This window comes from Melitaea cinxia, chromosome 27 (genome assembly GCF_905220565.1).
Source record: "Melitaea cinxia chromosome 27, ilMelCinx1.1, whole genome shotgun sequence".
NCBI lineage: Eukaryota > Metazoa > Arthropoda > Insecta > Lepidoptera > Nymphalidae > Melitaea > Melitaea cinxia.
The window spans coordinates 5,402,578-5,426,279 of record NC_059420.1 but is presented as its reverse complement, the minus strand read 5'-3'; the positions used below and the strand labels follow the sequence as shown (position 1 = coordinate 5,426,279).

Sequence of the window (23,702 nt, the reverse complement as noted above, 5' to 3'; positions counted from 1 at the left end):
AGCGCTGAGTCGCTCTATACTCAGCCTCGGTTTTCGGGGTAAATCGTACCCCCTTTCCGTAAGGGCGAGCGTTCGGCGTGTGTCCTAGCTTATCGCGGAGGCGCCTGATGTGCTGGGTCCAATTAGGGAAGAACTCCACCACCAGGGGCGGGAAGTTTGTGCTCTTCCTCGCCGGTTGGCTGTTCCCCGAACCGGAGCTTCGGGCATCCGGCGCGCTCGGCGCATTTGCCTGGGCTTGAGGTGTGGGTGCTCGGGATGGAGAAGCTCGAAGGGCGTCAGCGAATGATCGCGGCGGCGTGTCGACCTGCATCTGTTGCTGCGGTGAATCTGAGGGGGCTGCGTCGGGGCAGTGACGCTTCGCTTCTTCTGCTACAGAGCTATCGTCGCTTGCCGCTGAGAGTTGCCTCCTCCTTGGGTTGGTGGGAGCTTGCGTCGCCTCCTGGGGGCTGGTGTCATGCTGAATGGCCTCTCGCTGGTTGCTCAGGTGTTGTTTGAGCACCCTGATGCAGTCTTCAGACATGAGACCGCTTCTCTCAAGGCGGTCTGCGATCTTCATATTTGTCTGGAGCCTGGCTTCAGGGGACAGTTTCCGAAGGTCTGTCGCCGATCCGGCTCTCTGCAGGACTTCCAATGAAGCGGAGCGCCCTTTGGATCCGGCAAGGTTACTTGCTCCCGACCTGTTGGGCGTCGGCGTGCTGCGCAGCGCTACCGAAGTGGCGATGGCACGCGGTATGGCGGTGTTGCGCGCGGTGCTTGTTGCGCCAGACACATTTGCGCGTTGTTCGGCCTGCCCTCGTGTGCAGGCTCCCGGAGTGGCGCTGATTGGTCCGGGTACTCTCGTGATGACAGAGTTGTTGTATGCCGAAGGATGCGTCGGCGGACCGGCTGGGTCCCTGCCGGCGTGATGCGTGTGGCCCTGAGAAGGGCCTTTTCGGGTTGTTGGACTTCCGTCCATGATGGATGCAACCATCCGCGACCGAAGACGGCGCCTCACTGAGCGAGCTCAGCGGGCGACCGCCGGTGTCAACGTACGGCGACTATCCCTTCGTTCGCGAAAGCGAACGGCGAAACTCGAGCGGTGCCGAGCTTCGTTTTCTTCTAAGGTCCGTGCGGTGAGATGTTGACTCGTTGGTTGCTTGCCGATCCGATATGATCTGATATGATATAAAAATTTCCGGCGTTCCGGTGTTTTATCGACTTCATGTCGCTGCCCAGTTACGTCCGTCCAATAGTTACGGGACTATTCGGACCAATGAGAAGTGAGATCGTCGCCGCACGGTGGGGATAGCGACCGATAAACAAGCAAAAGCCCCCCCCCCCCCCCCGCACATCGACGTATGAAAAAAAATAATAAATAATAATAATTAAGATTAGAGTACATCTTAATCATTATTATGTGTTGATATGTATGTATTTTATGACGCTGTTACAAATTTCATAACTATGCAAGCTTTTTTTTTTTTTTTTTTTTTTTTTTATTATTCCTAATATCATCTTTTAAATTAAAAAAAAAAAAAAAAAAAAAAAAAAAAAAAAAAAAAATTCTCGTTTCACAGTATTAGTAATTACAATAATATTACTCCTCCGAAACGGCTGGATTTTTATGAAATTTTGTTTGCATATCTTATATTTATTGTCTGAGAATCGGCCAACGTTTATTTTTCATACCCCTAATTTATATTGGGTTTAATAAGATTTATAGCATATTTATACGCTATTGTTCGAGTGATATAACATTTAATTCGTAAGAAAATTAAGGCGTGTGTGCTGTGTGTATTATTCTATGTTTGCACGAGAAGGTTTTACGTGCTGCTAAAGAAATAATGAAATAAATAATGACGTCGTCGTTACGTAAGAAACGTAGACAAAAAATTAATAATTTTTTATCGTATTTAGAAGAGATTTGCGGCCCTGAAAAGGGCCGTTTGATTTTCATAGATGTCAATTATCTCGTAGTTAATAGTTTCGCAACGAAAGAGTGACACGACGTAACGAACTATTAGCACGACGATACAGACACAGTTTAATAAATAATTAAGCCTTCTTCTCGGTCTTCTTCGGTAAGAGGACCGCTTGGATGTTCGGGAGGACACCGCCTTGTGCGATGGTGACGCCCGACAGGAGCTTGTTCAATTCCTCGTCGTTACGGATCGCCAGCTGAAGATGTCTCGGTATGATTCTGGTCTTCTTGTTGTCGCGGGCAGCGTTTCCGGCCAACTCGAGAACTTCGGCGGCGAGATATTCCATGACGGCGGCTAGGTAGACGGGAGCGCCGGCACCGACGCGTTCGGCGTAATTTCCCTTCCTCAGCAGTCTGTGTATACGACCGACCGGAAACTGAAGACCGGCGCGGTTCGAACGAGACTTTGCCTTTCCCTTCACTTTACCGCCTTTACCGCGTCCCGACATGCCGATGATATAATTTAATCGAAATAAAATACAAATAAAAGCACACTAAAAACCGATGCAGAACAGTGACGAAAGCGTCCAGTCCGGTGCGGTTGTAGCGAGAGAATTAAATTTTTTAAAACTACTCTGTCGGCTATATATAGAAATCGCCGTTTCGTCGGCGGGTAGGGATACTATAGAGTCGGAAAAAGAGACGGAACACGGCCGGCATTTATCGGTATGTATCGGTTGAATGAAACGGGGATATTAGTTACGCGAATTGTGTAAATTATTGTTGTGATAAAAGAAAATTAATAGTAATAATAATAATATATAATAAATAAATATATAATTATGTAAAAGAATGAGGGTATTACTTCAATTTTTTTTAACCGACTTCAAAAAAAGAAGGTGTTTTTTTTTTTTTTGTTTTTTTTTTTTTTTTTTTTTATTTAATATCAATTTAATCGAAAACCGATGTTTATCACGTGGTCACATTAAAATTTCATCGAGATCTGATTACAACTTTTGGAGTAATCTTTGATAATGCGAATTTACTCGATTTCGAATGTTTTCGTCTATATTCGTTAGTCGTCGATATTATTAATCGATGTCGTTTTTTTTTTTTTTTTTTTTTTTTTTTCGTTTGCCGCCAAATACAATGTCATTTTCATTTAATATACGGCAGTGACGAACGAATCTGTGATGATGCAACGACGTGTTTATTCATGATTTATTATTATTCTATACAAGTGACAAATAATAGACAGCAATTATAACTAATATTGTAAGTGATAAATGCTTTAATTAGTTGTTCTATTGTTACTGTTGTTGTTTACTTTCAATGATAATGAACGTTTGCGGATATTCTATTGTCGTAAATTGTATGATATTATCATTTTATTTTATTTTTTACTTATAGATATGTAGTAGTAACGCGAAAAAGCTTTGTTTGTATACTCGTAGCGTCTGTGTATGTGTTTATAGTATGAGATTTTTTTTTTTCTATTATTTGTTTATTTATTTTATAAATACGATTGTATGGTACACCTATTAATATATTGCGACTCTTTTTGTATATTGACGTCATATGATCGTTTGAAACGTCGCGTAGATACGTAAAAATTTACGATTGCTTTGGGAAGTTTTTGTTAGCCCTGAAAAGGGCTTTTTAGTGTGCGATTAACGCGCCGCACTCGCTTGTATCGACACCCGACTTAGTCGTCTTATTATTCTTCTTCTTCTTTTTCTTTTTCTTTTTCTTCAACATCGTCGTAGTCGTCGCAGCGACATCGCGCCAACGGACGGACGCTGCGGCCGACGGCACGATGACGACGATTACCATGATGGTGATGATGGCAACGAAACGACGACACGCCGAGCGACACCGCGAGGGCGTCGTGAGACGCGTGAAGTTGTTATTGTTGTTGTTTTAACACTTTCGTACGTCACCGGCTTACTTCTTGGCGGCGGCCGCTTTCTTAGCTGCCGCTTTCGACTTGGGCGTCGCTGCGGCTGCCTTCTTCGGTTTAGGAGCTTTTGGCTTCTTAGTGGGCGGTTTGGCACTCTTCTTCGCCTTCGACGCGGCGCCGGCCTTCGCCTTAGAAGGCGTCGCGGCGACGGCCGCCTTCTTCGGCGCCGGCTTCTTCTTAGCGGCGGCGGCTTTTTTGTCCTTAGTCGCTGCCTTCGGTTTGGACTTCGACGGCGATGACGCCGCACCGGCGGAGGCCGCGGCGGCCGCAGCGGCGGCGGCGGCAGCGGCGGCGGCGGCCTTCTTCGCGCCTCCCTTGCCTGCGGCCGAAGCGGACGAGGCTTTCTTCGATTTACCGGACGCGGCCGAAGACGAGGCGCCCTTGCCGCCCGATGCTCCGCCGCCGCTGCCGCCGGCCGGTTTCTTCGATGCGGACGATTTCGATTCGAGCTTAAACGAGCCGGAAGCGCCCTTGCCCTTCGTCTGTATGAGAGCTCCCGATTCCACGGCGCTCTTCAGATACTTCCTGATGAACGGAGCCAGCTTTTCCGAATCGACTTTGTATTGAGCGGCGATATATTTTTTGATCGCTTGCAGAGAGGAACCGCTGCGCTCTTTCAACTCTTTTATCGCGCTGTTTACCATTTCGGATGTCTTAGGGTGTGTGGGCTTAGCCTTCGGCTTCTTGGCGGCGCCGCCCGCGGCGGCCGAAGCCTTAGGCTTCTTCGCCGGGGTCGCGGGTGCTGGGGCTTCGGTCGCTACTGCTGTATCGGCCATTTTTTGTTGTTATTATTATTATTTTTCTTTTTCAATTAAAACACGCACGAACAAACTGTCACACGGATAGAACACGACTCTATTGAGAACTTTTTTACAGAAACGGACGAACGAACGAACGATGGCTCTTCCTGACAGGCCTGCGGGCCTGTCCGGGTACGGGCTTTTAGGCATAAGCCTCTCCACCCGGGCTGTCATCACCGAGACGGACACACAGACGGACAGTTCAGAAACGGACGTGTGGACGGACAGAGGTCGCTAGTAGTTCGAAGAGTATCGGCAATACCGTAAGGAGAGCCGCTACGTCGCTAGACAATTTCTCGTACGAACGCTGAAAACTTTTCACTAACAGGTATCTTTTTAAATACGATATTTTCATATTTTATTATGTACGTTTAAAGATCGATAGCACCGAGCGATACCTCGTAAGCCTGTCCGTCGGATGAGAGTCTAACTCGCCTAATAGCTCGCTCGTAGCGAATGATATCGACGTTTAATTTCGATATAGTTCAACGCGTGTACCTCGAGTCCCGTTTAAAAGTTATTTTATTCTATTAAAAACGATTAATATATTCCGATCGATCGACGGATCGAAAGCTAAGATACCTTATTAATAATCTAAAAACGCACATCGCGTATACGATAATTTTCGTACTAATTTAAGGTGTTCGAAGTCGGGCCTCGTAAAACACGACGTTGCAACTCGACACGAGCGATGATAATACCTAAAAACAACCACCGGTACGACGAACGTATCGAATGATATTTATAAAACAAAAAAACAAAAAGAAAAAAAAAAAAAATTAAAAATAATAGTATAGGTAATTGTGTTGTCGATCCGAAGAGATTATTATCATTTACGAAAACCATTTAGTGAGTGAGTGTGTACATAATATACACGCACGAATAGGGTTAGGGCATTAATCTAAGCGAGCGAAACGGTATTTTCCTTCGAATGCTATATATGTATGTATATTATAACTTAAGCTAGAAATAGGAAAGCGAGATCTCTATAGGAGGTACAAGTCTAATTTAATTTTTACAAAATATACGTACTACGTAATATATCGTTTGTAGTAGAACGAAAACGTATGAGACTCGTATTCTTCCTTCATTTGTAAATATCGCAAGTTAACGTGTATGTATTATTAGAAATAAAGAGTCCCGAGAGGAAATACATGATACTTATTGACATAATAATTATGAAAACAATAATACATACATACGATCTATTATTATTATTTTTGATTTAATTTCATAAATATAAGTAGGTAGGTAGGTACGTGTTCGTTATTATTTCAAAAGTAGGTAAGTAAAAGTTCAAAGAGAGAAAGAAAATAATTTGTTTTGGTAATGATATGTGATAAAAAGAGACGTCTTAGATCGTTAGAAACGTTCGCTAACGTTCAATCGAGCGTGTGTGAAGGAATCATGTGCGGCCCTGAAAAGGGCCTTTTTTTTATTGAAATCATTCGTATTTCAAGTAACAAGAAATACGAATAATAGTATTTAGTCGTTAGTCTAACCGCCGAAACCGTAGAGGGTGCGACCCTGACGTTTGAGGGCGTAAACGACGTCCATAGCGGTCACGGTCTTCCTCTTGGCGTGCTCGGTGTAGGTGACGGCGTCACGGATGACGTTCTCGAGGAACACTTTGAGCACGCCGCGGGTCTCTTCGTATATCAGACCGGAGATACGTTTCACTCCTCCTCTGCGCGCCAGACGACGGATGGCGGGCTTCGTGATACCTTGGATGTTATCACGGAGAACCTTCCTGTGTCTCTTCGCGCCTCCTTTTCCCAGACCCTTTCCACCTTTACCGCGGCCGGTCATTGTTTCGTTAACTTGTTTTGATTTTAAGATTCAGCTCGAAATTCGTCCGTCCGTCGAGTCCTGACGACGATCAGTTAGTGTTTTTCGATCGCACCGTTGCGCTATATTTATAGACATCGCTCTCTCGCCGTCGTCGGAGGGACCTAATTGCCGTGGCTCGGGGTGGGGATGGAGGGTAGCGAGGGGCGTCGCGGGGCGAGGCGGTGTGTGTTTCGTTGGCGATCTCCAATCTCGGATTTTAGGTAAAGAAACATACGTGTATTATAATATTTTCATTGTTATTATTATTTTGTATTTTCTATTTCGATTATCAGTCTTATTTTATATTTAATCGTGGTAGGAAGGAATCGGATGATGAAAATTATTTCTAATAATAATATAATAAATAGCTCTCGCTATATCTACCTAGTTCGATGTTCGTGTTTTTTTTTTTTTTTTTTTTTAATTTTTGTAGTGTGAAAGGATTTACTTTCATTACCTATATATTTCCTCTTTTCTTTAGTGCTAAAGATTATTATATTATATATAATACATACATTTATTTTGTTTACTTATAGTATTTGTATAATGATACTAGTTAAGAGACAGGTATTGACGTATGAACGTTTGAAACAAACAAAAGTCATAATTACGTATAGAAATATATGATTGGCCCTGAAAAGGGCCTTTTTGTTTTATTTTTTTGTTTTTTCTCGATGTAGACGGTAAAACCGTCCGAGGAAGAAGAAGAACGTGTCGAAATTTACGCACGTTCTCCACGGATCCTGCGCGCCAGTTGAATATCTTTGGGCATGATCGTGACGCGTTTGGCGTGAATGGCGCACAGGTTAGTGTCTTCGAATAGACCGACCAGGTAGGCTTCGCTGGCTTCCTGCAGCGCCATAACCGCCGAACTCTGGAATCGCAGATCAGTCTTGAAATCTTGAGCGATCTCACGGACGAGACGTTGGAATGGCAGTTTGCGAATCAGAAGTTCCGTGCTCTTTTGGTAACGACGGATCTCGCGAAGGGCGACCGTACCGGGCCTGTAACGATGCGGCTTCTTGACTCCTCCGGTGGCGGGCGCGCTCTTACGAGCGGCCTTCGTTGCGAGCTGCTTGCGCGGCGCCTTGCCGCCGGTAGATTTACGAGCAGTCTGCTTAGTACGAGCCATAGCTGAGAGAGATACTAATGAAAAGCTTTCTCGGTAAACGAAAAACTCAAAACGAGAGACGACACTAGTTCGCGGCGTCAACTTCGGAGAGCGAATGAAGCGACGAAACGACGATTCCGCTCTTTTATAGGTTTTACGTATATATAGACGAGTAGGGAACGTACGTATCCGCGCGACTCTTTCGCTCTCTTTCTTTCAGTTATCGTTTGACACCATGTTATTCGTGTTTTTTTTTAATTTATTTATTTATTTATTTTTTTCGTATGATATATGCAGAATTAAACGTTAATTTCGTCCTGACAAGTAAAATATTCGATGGTACGTACGTACGTACGTACGTACGTACGTACGTACGATTAATTCTTTATTTATTTTCGTTTTATTAATCGATTTATACCTTATTATTTATCAATTTATATATATAATTATAATATTTTATGTAAAATATATATATATATATATATATATATATATATATATATATATATATATATGATATATGTGTGTGTGTGTGTGTATTTTTTTTTTTTTTTTTTTTTTATGTAGCTAGTCATTAATAATAAGAGAGAAGCGCAATAATAATGTAAATAAAACGATCGTTTGTATCATTGTCATTATGTCGCCCAACGTCTGCGTGCGACACAATACGACTGTCGTTTAAAAAACATATTAAAAGATTATAATTATATAATAAATTTAAGAATATATATATATATACACATACATACGTTGTTTATGTTTATATATTTTATTCATTTATTATGTATTATGTATGTAAACGCAAATTGAGTGAATATTATAGTAGTTATTGACGTCGTCGATTCGAAGAGAAACATTAAATCAGTAACACATTTATGAAATCTTTAGTGGCCCTGAAAAGGGCCTTTTTTTTTTTGTCTAAGCAGGCACACGATAATTATATCATGCGCTGCTCTTTTCAAGTTTTTAGCGCGTTCACTTGGAGCTCGTGTACTTCGTGACGGCCTTTGTTCCTTCACTGACGGCGTGCTTAGCGAGCTCGCCGGGCAGGAGCAGCCTCACGGAGGTCTGGACCTCCCTCGAGGTGATCGTGGATCTCTTGTTGTAGTGAGCGAGACGCGAAGCTTCGGCGGCGATGCGTTCGAAGATGTCGTTCACGAAAGAGTTCATGATAGACATGGCCTTGCTCGAGATACCGGTATCGGGATGGACTTGCTTGAGAACTTTATAGATATAGATGGCGTAACTCTCCTTCCTCTTGTGCTTCTTCTTCTTTTTGTCCGACTTAGAGATGTTCTTCTGGGCTTTGCCAGATTTCTTAGCGGCTTTCCCGCTTGTCTTGGGCGGCATGGTATAATAATTATTACGTGGTGCGTACCGTTACGAGGACTAGACTCGAATGATATAAAAATTCGCTAGTGGTCTTCTCACACTACCCGATGAGGGGGTGTGGGGAATTGTGTCGCAAGATCCTAGATCTTTTTCACAAAGTTTCTACCGCCACCTATCAATATAGGTGGGTCCTTGGATTGGGCTATAAAAGATTAGCCGCGTGGGACTCTGAGTTGGGTGAAATGGAGTGGAGTGGTGTAGGTTGGGAGGCGGGATGGGAAGGAAGCAATGTGGTGCGTGAGCCCCTTCTCCAGTGAGGTCAAGACCCAGCCGGGTGAGACCCACGGTAGCCCCGTGGGAGGCCCAGCTAGATCGACCGTCAAACCGGAGTTAGGTACTCACACCATTGCGTGGGAACGAGGAGAGGTTCCGCGGGAGAGCTCGACGATCCGGTGGTCTTGCGTGCCACGGTGCGATGTTCTTGATGTGCGGTGCGTCCGATGCATCCGCACGAGAGAACATCGATTTGGCTAGGCGGACCACGAAGTCCTCCAGACTCTCGATCTTCAGGTCCCTTTGAAGGGTCGAGTTTTTCACGCACCAGGGTGCGTTTGTGATGTAGCGCAGCGTCTTCGACTGCTGCGCTTGGAGGCTCCTCTTGTTGGTGTCGCTGAGAAGGGCGTACCAGGCTGGCGCGGCGTACGTGAGGCGTGATCTCACGAACGTTTTGTAGAGGCCCAGCTTGGTTTTGAGCGGGAGTCTTGACTGTAACAGCGGTCGCAGAGCTGACATTGTGGCTTTAGTCTTTCCAATCACTATCTTAGTGTGGCCGGACATGGTCAGTCGGCGGTCGATCGTAATACCGAGGTACTTGACCGCCTCCTGCCATTGGATGATGTTCCCCTCGAAGCGAAGCAGGGGCGCCATCGGGCGAGAGCCCACCGATAGCGCCTGCGTCTTGTCCACGTTAATGGTCAACCTCCACTTGGAGAGCCAGTCGGGGAGAGCGTCGAGAGTTTCCTGCATCTTGGCAACTGCGCGTCTCGTCTTGATGGACGTCGCTATGTACGCAGCGTCGTCGGCGTAGAGAGCCAATGTGGTTCCATCGGTGTTCGGGATGTCATTCGTGTACAGCGCGTACAACGTCGGAGACAGGCAGCTGCCTTGCGGGACACCAGCAGCAACTGGGTACAGGTTGGACGTGGTTCTCTCGATCTTCACTCTGAAACTCCTGCTCTCCAGGAAGGATGAGATCACCCTAACTATGCGACGAGGAGTGGTCGTGGTTGTCAGTTTGTAAAGCAGCCCAGGGTGCCATACACGGTCGAACGCTTTCTCGATATCGAGAAAGACAGCGACAGCTTTCTCCCTTTTGTTGGCAGTAGCCGTCAGCTGGTGCATCACTCTTGTGAGTTGTAGCGTGGTGCTATGCACCGCTCGGAAACCGAATTGTTCGGGGCGTAGTTCCACGTGCTGCGATAACCGCTGCAGCAGAAGACGCTCGAATACTTTAGAGATGGCTGGCAGCAGGGTGATGGGGCGATAGCTCCCAGGTTTCAGGATGTTCTTCCCGGGCTTAGGTAGCATGGTCACGAGTCCTATCTTCCAAGCGTCAGGGAATTGTCCCGTTCGCAGAATCCCGTTGAACAGGCGCGTCACTGCCGCTACCGTGCTCCGCGGTAGGTGTCGCAGGGTCCTGTTGTCGACGCTATCCGCTCCCGGCGCCTTCCTCGGCTTGGACTTCGATATGACTCGCTGTACCATGCCCGGTGAGATGACGAAGGGGTCTTCGTCAGGAGCTATCGGTGCAGCGAAGTATTCGGTCAGGTGTCTCTCGACCTCCGCCGTGTGGTCTGGAGCTGAGTCCGGGTTGGGCTGGAACTGCAGCTTCAGGTGTTTCGCAAAGATCTCGGCGCGTTCCTCAGCGCGGTACTTGAGCGTGCCGTCTTCGTCCCGAAGTGGTCGGACAGGAGTCGTTGAGTTGGTCAGCTGTCTGCACAGCTTGAAGATGGATGTTCTGTCTTCCGAGGCGTCCTCCAATCGTTTCTCCCAGCACTCCGTGGCGTGGGACTCCAACAGTGCCTTAACTCTCCAGGCAAGCCTGTTGAGTTGAGTCTTCAGGTTAGGGTCCCTGTTGCCCTGCCACCTTCTCCTGAGTCGCCTCTTCTCCTGAATCAGGTGATGAATGTGCTGGGGTAGCGGCGATAGCTGGTATGAGCTGGTGTTCGAGGTTGAGGTTGTCGTCGCAGTGTCCAAGGCCTCCTGGATGCGTGACGTCAGTTCATTGGCGAATTCGTTGACGTCGTTGGCCGTCTGAATTCGCCTGATTGACTGCGGGGGCTCGAGCGCTTCCTGGAAGGCCTTCCAGCAGATGTGCTTCCGGAGTTGAGGCGGCGACTTGCTCGTGAGCCGGTGACCCAGCACCGCCAGGACCGGCAAATGATCCGACGATAGCTCATCCTGGACCACCTCTAGCGTGGGCTGACAAGGAAGTCCACGGTGAACCATCAGATCGATGACGTCCGGTGCTTGCGTGATGTTGTCCGGGTAGTGCGTGGGCAGCTCAGGTCCCGAGACCTCGTACCCGCTGACCTCGCCGTCGTCGAAGAGTCGTCTGCCGTTCGCGCAGATGAGGTTGGAGTTCCAGGCGACGTGCTTGCAGTTCCAGTCGCCCGCCGCGAGGCTCGGGTGTGGCGAGTTCAGGAGTTGATGAACCTCTGCCACATTGAGGCTTGTGCCGGGCGGGCGATAGACTGCGTAGATGTTGAGAGGTCCGTCGATGTTGTGGACCTCGATGCCTAGAGCCTGGAATGAGCTCAACTGCAGTCTGGGCAGTGGATTGTGGACGACTCTTCTTCTCACGATGACAGCCAGTCCTCGGTAAGGCCGGTTAGGGCAGGCTTCGTCCTGGCGGTAAACGAAGTACCCGGGAAAGTTGGCACGATCACCGGGTCCCAGGAACGTCTCGCAGATCAGCGCCACGTCGATGTTCTGTTCGCGTAGGAGGTGCTTGAGAAAGGGGCTCTTGTGCTTGAGCCCCTGAGCATTCCAAAAGAGGATCCTCATCATTGTTTGAGTCGCAGCAGCTCGGTGATGCCCCTGACGATAGCGTCAGTGGGGTCGTTGTCCGCTTGCAATGCGACCAGGACGTTTGTGAGGATCTTGATTGAGATTTCCAAAACTGACGATGATGCAGCTGGTGACTCCTTGTTCGGTCGCTTCTCCTTCTTCGCCTGCTTCCCTCCAGGGGTGGTTGCAGGCAGAGTTGGGGTTGCGACCTCGGCGGTGTTCGCTTGAGGAGTAGGAGGCGCTTCCGCTTTCCTCCCTTTTCCTCGGTTCTTCTTCCTCTTCTTTTTATTCGATGCAGGCGCCTTCGACTGCCTGTCGATAGGGTTGTTAGCCGGGGCCATCAGCGTTGTCGCTGTTGCCTCGGCTGAGACTGTGGTGCGGTCCACAACTTCGGCCGTCCTCGAGGTAGCCATGGATTCCTTTTTGCTGGCAGTAGTGCAGGCCACAGTGCCAGCTTTCTTGTTCCTGGCTTCTCTCTTGAAGATGGGGCAAGAGGTTTTGTTGGCCGGGTGCGCGCCGCCGCAGTTGGCGCACGTGGGAGGCTCCTCGACCGGCCTAGGGCAGTCCTTGGCCGTGTGTTCCTCCCCGCACCTGACGCAGGCTAGCTTCCTGTGGCAGCCGTGGCTCGAGTGCCGGAACTGCTGACACCTGTGGCACTGTGCTGGGCCCTTCTTCCCTCGCCAGGCCTCGATCTTCACTCCGGGCATGCATAGGAGTTCTGTGATGCCGTATATTCCCGGCGTCACGTTGGGCGTCCTTTTGAGGATAGCCAGGAAAATGCAGCCTGGCCTTCCTTTCCTGGCGTTTATCGGACGCACATACTCCGGAGTGTATCCTAGGCTGCGGAGCTCCTCTTCGATCTCCTCGGCTGCTGTGGACACCGGCAGACCTCGTATAGCGACCTTCACGCTCTTGTCAGCTGGTAGCGAGTAGGAGAACCAGGAGATTTTCTCCGATGACTCCAGCTCGCTGAGGAAGCGCTGAGTCGCTCTATACTCAGCCTCGGTTTTCGGGGTAAATCGTACCCCCTTTCCGTAAGGGCGAGCGTTCGGCGTGTGTCCTAGCTTATCGCGGAGGCGCCTGATGTGCTGGGTCCAATTAGGGAAGAACTCCACCACCAGGGGCGGGAAGTTTGTGCTCTTCCTCGCCGGTTGGCTGTTCCCCGAACCGGAGCTTCGGGCATCCGGCGCGCTCGGCGCATTTGCCTGGGCTTGAGGTGTGGGTGCTCGGGATGGAGAAGCTCGAAGGGCGTCAGCGAATGATCGCGGCGGCGTGTCGACCTGCATCTGTTGCTGCGGTGAATCTGAGGGGGCTGCGTCGGGGCAGTGACGCTTCGCTTCTTCTGCTACAGAGCTATCGTCGCTTGCCGCTGAGAGTTGCCTCCTCCTTGGGTTGGTGGGAGCTTGCGTCGCCTCCTGGGGGCTGGTGTCATGCTGAATGGCCTCTCGCTGGTTGCTCAGGTGTTGTTTGAGCACCCTGATGCAGTCTTCAGACATGAGACCGCTTCTCTCAAGGCGGTCTGCGATCTTCATATTTGTCTGGAGCCTGGCTTCAGGGGACAGTTTCCGAAGGTCTGTCGCCGATCCGGCTCTCTGCAGGACTTCCAATGAAGCGGAGCGCCCTTTGGATCCGGCAAGGTTACTTGCTCCTGACCTGTTGGGCGTCGGCGTGCTGCGCAGCGCTACCGAAGTGGCGATGGCACGCGGTATGGCGGTGTTGCGCGCGGTGCTTGTTGCGCCAGAAACATTTGCGCGTTGTTCGGCCTGCCCTCGTGTGCAGGCTCCCGGAGTGGCGCTGATTGGTCCGGGTACTCTCGTGATGACAGAGTTGTTGCATGACGAAGGATGCTTCGGCGGACCGGCTGGGTCCCTGCCGGCGTGATGCGTGTGGCCCTGAGAAGGGCCTTTTCGGGTTGTTGGACTTCCGTCCATGATGGATGCAACCATCCGCGACCGAAGACGGCGCCGCACTGAGCGAGCTCAGCGGGCGACCGCCGGTGTCAACGTACGGCGACTATCCCTTCGTTCGCGAAAGCGAACGGCGAAACTCGAGCGGTGCCGAGCTTCGTTTTCTTCTAAGGTCCGTGCGGTGAGATGTTGACTCGTTGGTTGCTTGCCGATCCGATATAAAAATTTCCGGCGTTCCGGTGTTTTATCGACTTCATGTCGCTGCCCAGTTACGTCCGTCCAATAGTTACGGGACTATTCGGACCAATGAGAAGTGAGATCGTCGCCGCACGGTGGGGATAGCGACCGATAAACAAGCAAAAGCCCCCCCCCCCCCCCCCCGCACATCGACGTATGAAAAAAAATAATAAATAATAATAATTAAGATTAGAGTACATCTTAATCATTATTATGTGTTGATATGTATGTATTTTATGACGCTGTTACAAATTTCATAACTATGCAAGCTTTTTTTTTTTTTTTTTTTTTTTTTTATTATTCCTAATATCATCTTTTAAATTAAAAAAAAAAAAAAAAAATTCTCGTTTCACAGTATTAGTAATTACAATAATATTACTCCTCCGAAACGGCTGGATTTTTATGAAATTTTGTTTGCATATCTTATATTTATTGTCTGAGAATCGGCCAACGTTTATTTTTCATACCCCTAATTTATATTGGGTTTAATAAGATTTATAGCATATTTATACGCTATTGTTCGAGTGATATAACATTTAATTCGTAAGAAAATTAAGGCGTGTGTGCTGTGTGTATTATTCTATGTTTGCACGAGAAGGTTTTACGTGCTGCTAAAGAAATAATGAAATAAATAATGACGTCGTCGTTACGTAAGAAACGTAGACAAAAAATTAATAATTTTTTATCGTATTTAGAAGAGATTTGTGGCCCTGAAAAGGGCCGTTTGATTTTCATAGATGTCAATTATCTCGTAGTTAATAGTTTCGCAACGAAAGAGTGACACGACGTAACGAACTATTAGCACGACGATACAGACACAGTTTAATAAATAATTAAGCCTTCTTCTCGGTCTTCTTCGGTAAGAGGACCGCTTGGATGTTCGGGAGGACACCGCCTTGTGCGATGGTGACGCCCGACAGGAGCTTGTTCAATTCCTCGTCGTTACGGATCGCCAGCTGAAGATGTCTCGGTATGATTCTGGTCTTCTTGTTGTCGCGGGCAGCGTTTCCGGCCAACTCGAGAACTTCGGCGGCGAGATATTCCATGACGGCGGCTAGGTAGACGGGAGCGCCGGCACCGACGCGTTCGGCGTAATTTCCCTTCCTCAGCAGTCTGTGTATACGACCGACCGGAAACTGAAGACCGGCGCGGTTCGAACGAGACTTTGCCTTTCCCTTCACTTTACCGCCTTTACCGCGTCCCGACATGCCGATGATATAATTTAATCGAAATAAAATACAAATAAAAGCACACTAAAAACCGATGCAGAACAGTGACGAAAGCGTCCAGTCCGGTGCGGTTGTAGCGAGAGAATTAAATTTTTTAAAACTACTCTGTCGGCTATATATAGAAATCGCCGTTTCGTCGGCGGGTAGGGATACTATAGAGTCGGAAAAAGAGACGGAACACGGCCGGCATTTATCGGTATGTATCGGTTTAATGAAACGGGGATATTAGTTACGCGAATTGTGTAAATTATTGTTGTGATAAAAGAAAATTAATAGTAATAATAATAATATATAATAAATAAATATATAATTATGTAAAAGAATGAGGGTATTACTTCAATTTTTTTTAACCGACTTCAAAAAAAGAAGGTGTTTTTTTTTTTTTTGTTTTTTTTTTTTTTTTTTTTTATTTAATATCAATTTAATCGAAAACCGATGTTTATCACGTGGTCACATTAAAATTTCATCGAGATCTGATTACAACTTTTGGAGTAATCTTTGATAATGCGAATTTACTCGATTTCGAATGTTTTCGTCTATATTCGTTAGTCGTCGATATTATTAATCGATGTCGTTTTTTTTTTTTTTTTTTTTTTTTTTTCGTTTGCCGCCAAATACAATGTCATTTTCATTTAATATACGGCAGTGACGAACGAATCTGTGATGATGCAACGACGTGTTTATTCATGATTTATTATTATTCTATACAAGTGACAAATAATAGACAGCAATTATAACTAATATTGTAAGTGATAAATGCTTTAATTAGTTGTTCTATTGTTACTGTTGTTGTTTACTTTCAATGATAATGAACGTTTGCGGATATTCTATTGTCGTAAATTGTATGATATTATCATTTTATTTTATTTTTTACTTATAGATATGTAGTAGTAACGCGAAAAAGCTTTGTTTGTATACTCGTAGCGTCTGTGTATGTGTTTATAGTATGAGATTTTTTTTTTTCTATTATTTGTTTATTTATTTTATAAATACGATTGTATGGTACACCTATTAATATATTGCGACTCTTTTTGTATATTGACGTCATATGATCGTTTGAAACGTCGCGTAGATACGTAAAAATTTACGATTGCTTTGGGAAGTTTTTGTTAGCCCTGAAAAGGGCTTTTTAGTGTGCGATTAACGCGCCGCACTCGCTTGTATCGACACCCGACTTAGTCGTCTTATTATTCTTCTTCTTCTTTTTCTTTTTCTTTTTCTTCAACATCGTCGTAGTCGTCGCAGCGACATCGCGCCAACGGACGGACGCTGCGGCCGACGGCACGATGACGACGATTACCATGATGGTGATGATGGCAACGAAACGACGACACGCCGAGCGACACCGCGAGGGCGTCGTGAGACGCGTGAAGTTGTTATTGTTGTTGTTTTAACACTTTCGTACGTCACCGGCTTACTTCTTGGCGGCGGCCGCTTTCTTAGCTGCCGCTTTCGACTTGGGCGTCGCTGCGGCTGCCTTCTTCGGTTTAGGAGCTTTTGGCTTCTTAGTGGGCGGTTTGGCACTCTTCTTCGCCTTCGACGCGGCGCCGGCCTTCGCCTTAGAAGGCGTCGCGGCGACGGCCGCCTTCTTCGGCGCCGGCTTCTTCTTAGCGGCGGCGGCTTTTTTGTCCTTAGTCGCTGCCTTCGGTTTGGACTTCGACGGCGATGACGCCGCACCGGCGGAGGCCGCGGCGGCCGCAGCGGCGGCGGCGGCAGCGGCGGCGGCGGCCTTCTTCGCGCCTCCCTTGCCTGCGGCCGAAGCGGACGAGGCTTTCTTCGATTTACCGGACGCGGCCGAAGACGAGGCGCCCTTGCCGCCCGATGCTCCGCCGCCGCTGCCGCCGGCCGGTTTCTTCGATGCGGACGATTTCGATTCGAGCTTAAACGAGCCGGAAGCGCCCTTGCCCTTCGTCTGTATGAGAGCTCCCGATTCCACGGCGCTCTTCAGATACTTCCTGATGAACGGAGCCAGCTTTTCCGAATCGACTTTGTATTGAGCGGCGATATATTTTTTGATCGCTTGCAGAGAGGAACCGCTGCGCTCTTTCAACTCTTTTATCGCGCTGTTTACCATTTCGGATGTCTTAGGGTGTGTGGGCTTAGCCTTCGGCTTCTTGGCGGCGCCGCCCGCGGCGGCCGAAGCCTTAGGCTTCTTCGCCGGGGTCGCGGGTGCTGGGGCTTCGGTCGCTACTGCTGTATCGGCCATTTTTTGTTGTTATTATTATTATTTTTCTTTTTCAATTAAAACACGCACGAACAAACTGTCACACGGATAGAACACGACTCTATTGAGAACTTTTTTACAGAAACGGACGTGTGGACGGACAGAGGTCGCTAGTAGTTCGAAGAGTATCGGCAATACCGTAAGGAGAGCCGCTACGTCGCTAGACAATTTCTCGTACGAACGCTGAAAACTTTTCACTAACAGGTATCTTTTTAAATACGATATTTTCATATTTTATTATGTACGTTTAAAGATCGATAGCACCGAGCGATACCTCGTAAGCCTGTCCGTCGGATGAGAGTCTAACTCGCCTAATAGCTCGCTCGTAGCGAATGATATCGACGTTTAATTTCGATATAGTTCAACGCGTGTACCTCGAGTCCCGTTTAAAAGTTATTTTATTCTATTAAAAACGATTAATATATTCCGATCGATCGACGGATCGAAAGCTAAGATACCTTATTAATAATCTAAAAACGCACATCGCGTATACGATAATTTTCGTACTAATTTAAGGTGTTCGAAGTCGGGCCTCGTAAAACACGACGTTGCAACTCGACACGAGCGATGATAATACCTAAAAACAACCACCGGTACGACGAACGTATCGAATGATATTTATAAAACAAAAAAACAAAAAGAAAAAAAAAAAAAATTAAAAATAATAGTATAGGTAATTGTGTTGTCGATCCGAAGAGATTATTATCATTTACGAAAACCATTTAGTGAGTGAGTGTGTACATAATATACACGCACGAATAGGGTTAGGGCATTAATCTAAGCGAGCGAAACGGTATTTTCCTTCGAATGCTATATATGTATGTATATTATAACTTAAGCTAGAAATAGGAAAGCGAGATCTCTATAGGAGGTACAAGTCTAATTTAATTTTTACAAAATATACGTACTACGTAATATATCGTTTGTAGTAGAACGAAAACGTATGAGACTCGTATTCTTCCTTCATTTGTAAATATCGCAAGTTAACGTGTATGTATTATTAGAAATAAAGAGTCCCGAGAGGAAATACATGATACTTATTGACATAATAATTATGAAAACAATAATACATACATACGATCTATTATTATTATTTTTGATTTAATTTCATAAATATAAGTAGGTAGGTAGGTACGTGTTCGTTATTATTTCAAAAGTAGGTAAGTAAAAGTTCAAAGAGAGAAAGAAAATAATTTGTTTTGGTAATGATATGTGATAAAAAGAGACGTCTTAGATCGTTAGAAACGTTCGCTAACGTTCAATCGAGCGTGTGTGAAGGAATCATGTGCGGCCCTGAAAAGGGCCTTTTTTTTATTGAAATCATTCGTATTTCAAGTAACAAGAAATACGAATAATAGTATTTAGTCGTTAGTCTAACCGCCGAAACCGTAGAGGGTGCGACCCTGACGTTTGAGGGCGTAAACGACGTCCATAGCGGTCACGGTCTTCCTCTTGGCGTGCTCGGTGTAGGTGACGGCGTCACGGATGACGTTCTCGAGGAACACTTTGAGCACGCCGCGGGTCTCTTCGTATATCAGACCGGAGATACGTTTCACTCCTCCTCTGCGCGCCAGACGACGGATGGCGGGCTTCGTGATACCTTGGATGTTATCACGGAGAACCTTCCTGTGTCTCTTCGCGCCTCCTTTTCCCAGACCCTTTCCACCTTTACCGCGGCCGGTCATTGTTTCGTTAACTTGTTTTGATTTTAAGATTCAGCTCGAAATTCGTCCGTCCGTCGAGTCCTGACGACGATCAGTTAGTGTTTTTCGATCGCACCGTTGCGCTATATTTATAGACATCGCTCTCTCGCCGTCGTCGGAGGGACCTAATTGCCGTGGCTCGGGGTGGGGATGGAGGGTAGCGAGGGGCGTCGCGGGGCGAGGCGGTGTGTGTTTCGTTGGCGATCTCCAATCTCGGATTTTAGGTAAAGAAACATACGTGTATTATAATATTTTCATTGTTATTATTATTTTGTATTTTCTATTTCGATTATCAGTCTTATTTTATATTTAATCGTGGTAGGAAGGAATCGGATGATGAAAATTATTTCTAATAATAATATAATAAATAGCTCTCGCTATATCTACCTAGTTCGATGTTCGTGTTTTTTTTTTTTTTTTTTTTTAATTTTTGTAGTGTGAAAGGATTTACTTTCATTACCTATATATTTCCTCTTTTCTTTAGTGCTAAAGATTATTATATTATATATAATACATACATTTATTTTGTTTACTTATAGTATTTGTATAATGATACTAGTTAAGAGACAGGTATTGACGTATGAACGTTTGAAACAAACAAAAGTCATAATTACGTATAGAAATATATGATTGGCCCTGAAAAGGGCCTTTTTGTTTTATTTTTTTGTTTTTTCTCGATGTAGACGGTAAAACCGTCCGAGGAAGAAGAAGAACGTGTCGAAATTTACGCACGTTCTCCACGGATCCTGCGCGCCAGTTGAATATCTTTGGGCATGATCGTGACGCGTTTGGCGTGAATGGCGCACAGGTTAGTGTCTTCGAATAGACCGACCAGGTAGGCTTCGCTGGCTTCCTGCAGCGCCATAACCGCCGAACTCTGGAATCGCAGATCAGTCTTGAAATCTTGAGCGATCTCACGGACGAGACGTTGGAATGGCAGTTTGCGAATCAGAAGTTCCGTGCTCTTTTGGTAACGACGGATCTCGCGAAGGGCGACCGTACCGGGCCTGTAACGATGCGGCTTCTTGACTCCTCCGGTGGCGGGCGCGCTCTTACGAGCGGCCTTCGTTGCGAGCTGCTTGCGCGGCGCCTTGCCGCCGGTAGATTTACGAGCAGTCTGCTTAGTACGAGCCATAGCTGAGAGAGATACTAATGAAAAGCTTTCTCGGTAAACGAAAAACTCAAAACGAGAGACGACACTAGTTCGCGGCGTCAACTTCGGAGAGCGAATGAAGCGACGAAACGACGATTCCGCTCTTTTATAGGTTTTACGTATATATAGACGAGTAGGGAACGTACGTATCCGCGCGACTCTTTCGCTCTCTTTCTTTCAGTTATCGTTTGACACCATGTTATTCGTGTTTTTTTTTAATTTATTTATTTATTTATTTTTTTCGTATGATATATGCAGAATTAAACGTTAATTTCGTCCTGACAAGTAAAATATTCGATGGTACGTACGTACGTACGTACGTACGTACGTACGTACGATTAATTCTTTATTTATTTTCGTTTTATTAATCGATTTATACCTTATTATTTATCAATGTATATATATAATTATAATATTTTATGTAAAATATATATATATATATATATATATATATATATATATATATATATATATAAGATATATGTGTGTGTGTGTGTGTATTTTTTTTTTTTTTTTTTTTTTTTGTAGCTAGTCATTAATAATAAGAGAGAAGCGCAATAATAATGTAAATAAAACGAGCGTTTGTATCATTGTCATTTTGTCGCCCAACGTCTGCGTGCGACACAATACGACTGTCGTTTAAAAAACATATTAAAAGATTATAATTATATAATAAATTTAAGAATATATATATATATACACATACATACGTTGTTTATGTTTATATATTTTATTCATTTATTATGTATTATGTATGTAAACGCAAATTGAGTGAATATTATAGTAGTTATTGACGTCGTCGATTCGAAGAGAAACATTAAATCAGTAACACATTTATGAAATCTTTAGTGGCCCTGAAAAGGGCCTTTTTTTTTTTGTCTAAGCAGGCACACGATAATTATATCATGCGCTGCTCTTTTCAAGTTTTTAGCGCGTTCACTTGGAGCTCGTGTACTTCGTGACGGCCTTTGTTCCTTCACTGACGGCGTGCTTAGCGAGCTCGCCGGGCAGGAGCAGCCTCACGGAGGTCTGGACCTCCCTCGAGGTGATCGTGGATCTCTTGTTGTAGTGAGCGAGACGCGAAGCTTCGGCGGCGATGCGTTCGAAGATGTCGTTCACGAAAGAGTTCATGATAGACATGGCCTTGCTCGAGATACCGGTATCGGGATGGACTTGCTTGAGAACTTTATAGATATAGATGGCGTAACTCTCCTTCCTCTTGTGCTTCTTCTTCTTTTTGTCCGACTTAGAGATGTTCTTCTGGGCTTTGCCAGATTTCTTAGCGGCTTTCCCGCTTGTCTTGGGCGGCATGGTATAATAATTATTACGTGGTGCGTACCGTTACGAGGACTAGACTCGAATGATATAAAAATTTCCGGCGTTCCGGTGTTTTATCGACTTCATGTCGCTGCCCAGTTACGTCCGTCCAATAGTTACGGGACTATTCGGACCAATGAGAAGTGAGATCGTCGCCGCACGGTGGGGATAGCGACCGATAAACAAGCAAAAGCCCCCCCCCCCCCCGCACATCGACGTATGAAAAAAAATAATAAATAATAATAATTAAGATTAGAGTACATCTTAATCATTATTATGTGTTGATATGTATGTATTTTATGACGCTGTTACAAATTTCATAACTATGCAAGCTTTTTTTTTTTTTTTTTTTTTTTTTTTTTTTTTCTAATATCATCTTTTAAATTAAAAAAAAAAAAAAAAAATTCTCGTTTCACAGTATTAGTAATTACAATAATATTACTCCTCCGAAACGGCTGGATTTTTATGAAATTTTGTTTGCATATCTTATATTTATTGTCTGAGAATCGGCCAACGTTTATTTTTCATACCCCTAATTTATATTGGGTTTAATAAGATTTATAGCATATTTATACGCTATTGTTCGAGTGATATAACATTTAATTCGTAAGAAAATTAAGGCGTGTGTGCTGTGTGTATTATTCTATGTTTGCACGAGAAGGTTTTACGTGCTGCTAAAGAAATAATGAAATAAATAATGACGTCGTCGTTACGTAAGAAACGTAGACAAAAAATTAATAATTTTTTATCGTATTTAGAAGAGATTTGTGGCCCTGAAAAGGGCCGTTTGATTTTCATAGATGTCAATTATCTCGTAGTTAATAGTTTCGCAACGAAAGAGTGACACGACGTAACGAACTATTAGCACGACGATACAGACACAGTTTAATAAATAATTAAGCCTTCTTCTCGGTCTTCTTCGGTAAGAGGACCGCTTGGATGTTCGGGAGGACACCGCCTTGTGCGATGGTGACGCCCGACAGGAGCTTGTTCAATTCCTCGTCGTTACGGATCGCCAGCTGAAGATGTCTCGGTATGATTCTGGTCTTCTTGTTGTCGCGGGCAGCGTTTCCGGCCAACTCGAGAACTTCGGCGGCGAGATATTCCATGACGGCGGCTAGGTAGACGGGAGCGCCGGCACCGACGCGTTCGGCGTAATTTCCCTTCCTCAGCAGTCTGTGTATACGACCGACCGGAAACTGAAGACCGGCGCGGTTCGAACGAGACTTTGCCTTTCCCTTCACTTTACCGCCTTTACCGCGTCCCGACATGCCGATGATATAATTTAATCGAAATAAAATACAAATAAAAGCACACTAAAAACCGATGCAGAACAGTGACGAAAGCGTCCAGTCCGGTGCGGTTGTAGCGAGAGAATTAAATTTTTTAAAACTACTCTGTCGGCTATATATAGAAATCGCCGTTTCGTCGGCGGGTAGGGATACTATAGAGTCGGAAAAAGAGACGGAACACGGCCGGCATTTATCGGTATGTATCGGTTTAATGAAACGGGGATATTAGTTACGCGAATTGTGTAAATTATTGTTGTGATAAAAGAAAATTAATAGTAATAATAATAATATATAATAAATAAATATATAATTATGTAAAAGAATGAGGGTATTACTTCAATTTTTTTTAACCGACTTCAAAAAAAGAAGGTGTTTTTTTTTTTTTTGTTTTTTTTTTTTTTTTTTTTTATTTAATATCAATTTAATCGAAAACCGATGTTTATCACGTGGTCACATTAAAATTTCATCGAGATCTGATTACAACTTTTGGAGTAATCTTTGATAATGCGAATTTACTCGATTTCGAATGTTTTCGTCTATATTCGTTAGTCGTCGATATTATTAATCGATGTCGTTTTTTTTTTTTTTTTTTTTTTTTTTTCGTTTGCCGCCAAATACAATGTCATTTTCATTTAATA

The 23,702-nt window shown here is 45.2% G+C and overlaps 7 protein-coding genes and 1 pseudogene across 7 annotated transcripts; all 8 read right to left on the bottom strand.

Moving 5' to 3' along the window:
• Positions 1–1,615: 1,615 nt before the first annotated feature.
• Positions 1,616–2,610, bottom strand: LOC123666687 (histone H2A). The gene has a single exon (XM_045600753.1). It carries the CDS (start codon positions 2,407–2,409, stop codon positions 2,035–2,037), a length of 375 nt encoding a protein of 124 aa, XP_045456709.1. The 5' UTR covers positions 2,410–2,610; the 3' UTR covers positions 1,616–2,034.
• Positions 2,611–3,161: 551 nt separating this feature from the next.
• On the bottom strand, positions 3,162–4,757 carry LOC123666681 (histone H1B-like). Its single transcript, XM_045600747.1, has one exon. The coding sequence runs from the start codon at positions 4,634–4,636 to the stop codon at positions 3,845–3,847; it is 792 nt and encodes a 263-aa protein (XP_045456703.1). The 5' UTR covers positions 4,637–4,757; the 3' UTR covers positions 3,162–3,844.
• Positions 4,758–5,981: 1,224 nt separating this feature from the next.
• On the bottom strand, positions 5,982–19,402 carry LOC123666701 (annotated as a pseudogene).
• LOC123666692 (histone H2B) lies at positions 8,348–9,006 on the bottom strand. Its single transcript, XM_045600758.1, has one exon. The coding sequence runs from the start codon at positions 8,949–8,951 to the stop codon at positions 8,577–8,579; it is 375 nt and encodes a 124-aa protein (XP_045456714.1). The 5' UTR covers positions 8,952–9,006; the 3' UTR covers positions 8,348–8,576.
• LOC123666684 (histone H2A) lies at positions 14,561–15,696 on the bottom strand. The gene has a single exon (XM_045600750.1). The coding sequence runs from the start codon at positions 15,352–15,354 to the stop codon at positions 14,980–14,982; it is 375 nt and encodes a 124-aa protein (XP_045456706.1). The 5' UTR covers positions 15,355–15,696; the 3' UTR covers positions 14,561–14,979.
• Positions 16,107–18,701, bottom strand: LOC123666678 (histone H1B-like). The gene has a single exon (XM_045600745.1). The coding sequence runs from the start codon at positions 17,579–17,581 to the stop codon at positions 16,790–16,792; it is 792 nt and encodes a 263-aa protein (XP_045456701.1). The 5' UTR covers positions 17,582–18,701; the 3' UTR covers positions 16,107–16,789.
• A 1,760-nt stretch (positions 19,403–21,162) lies between the features above and the next one.
• LOC123666693 (histone H2B) lies at positions 21,163–21,986 on the bottom strand. The gene has a single exon (XM_045600759.1). It carries the CDS (start codon positions 21,764–21,766, stop codon positions 21,392–21,394), a length of 375 nt encoding a protein of 124 aa, XP_045456715.1. The 5' UTR covers positions 21,767–21,986; the 3' UTR covers positions 21,163–21,391.
• A 263-nt stretch (positions 21,987–22,249) lies between these two features.
• LOC123666695 (histone H2A) lies at positions 22,250–23,385 on the bottom strand. The gene has a single exon (XM_045600761.1). The coding sequence runs from the start codon at positions 23,041–23,043 to the stop codon at positions 22,669–22,671; it is 375 nt and encodes a 124-aa protein (XP_045456717.1). The 5' UTR covers positions 23,044–23,385; the 3' UTR covers positions 22,250–22,668.
• Positions 23,386–23,702: the final 317 nt, after the last annotated feature.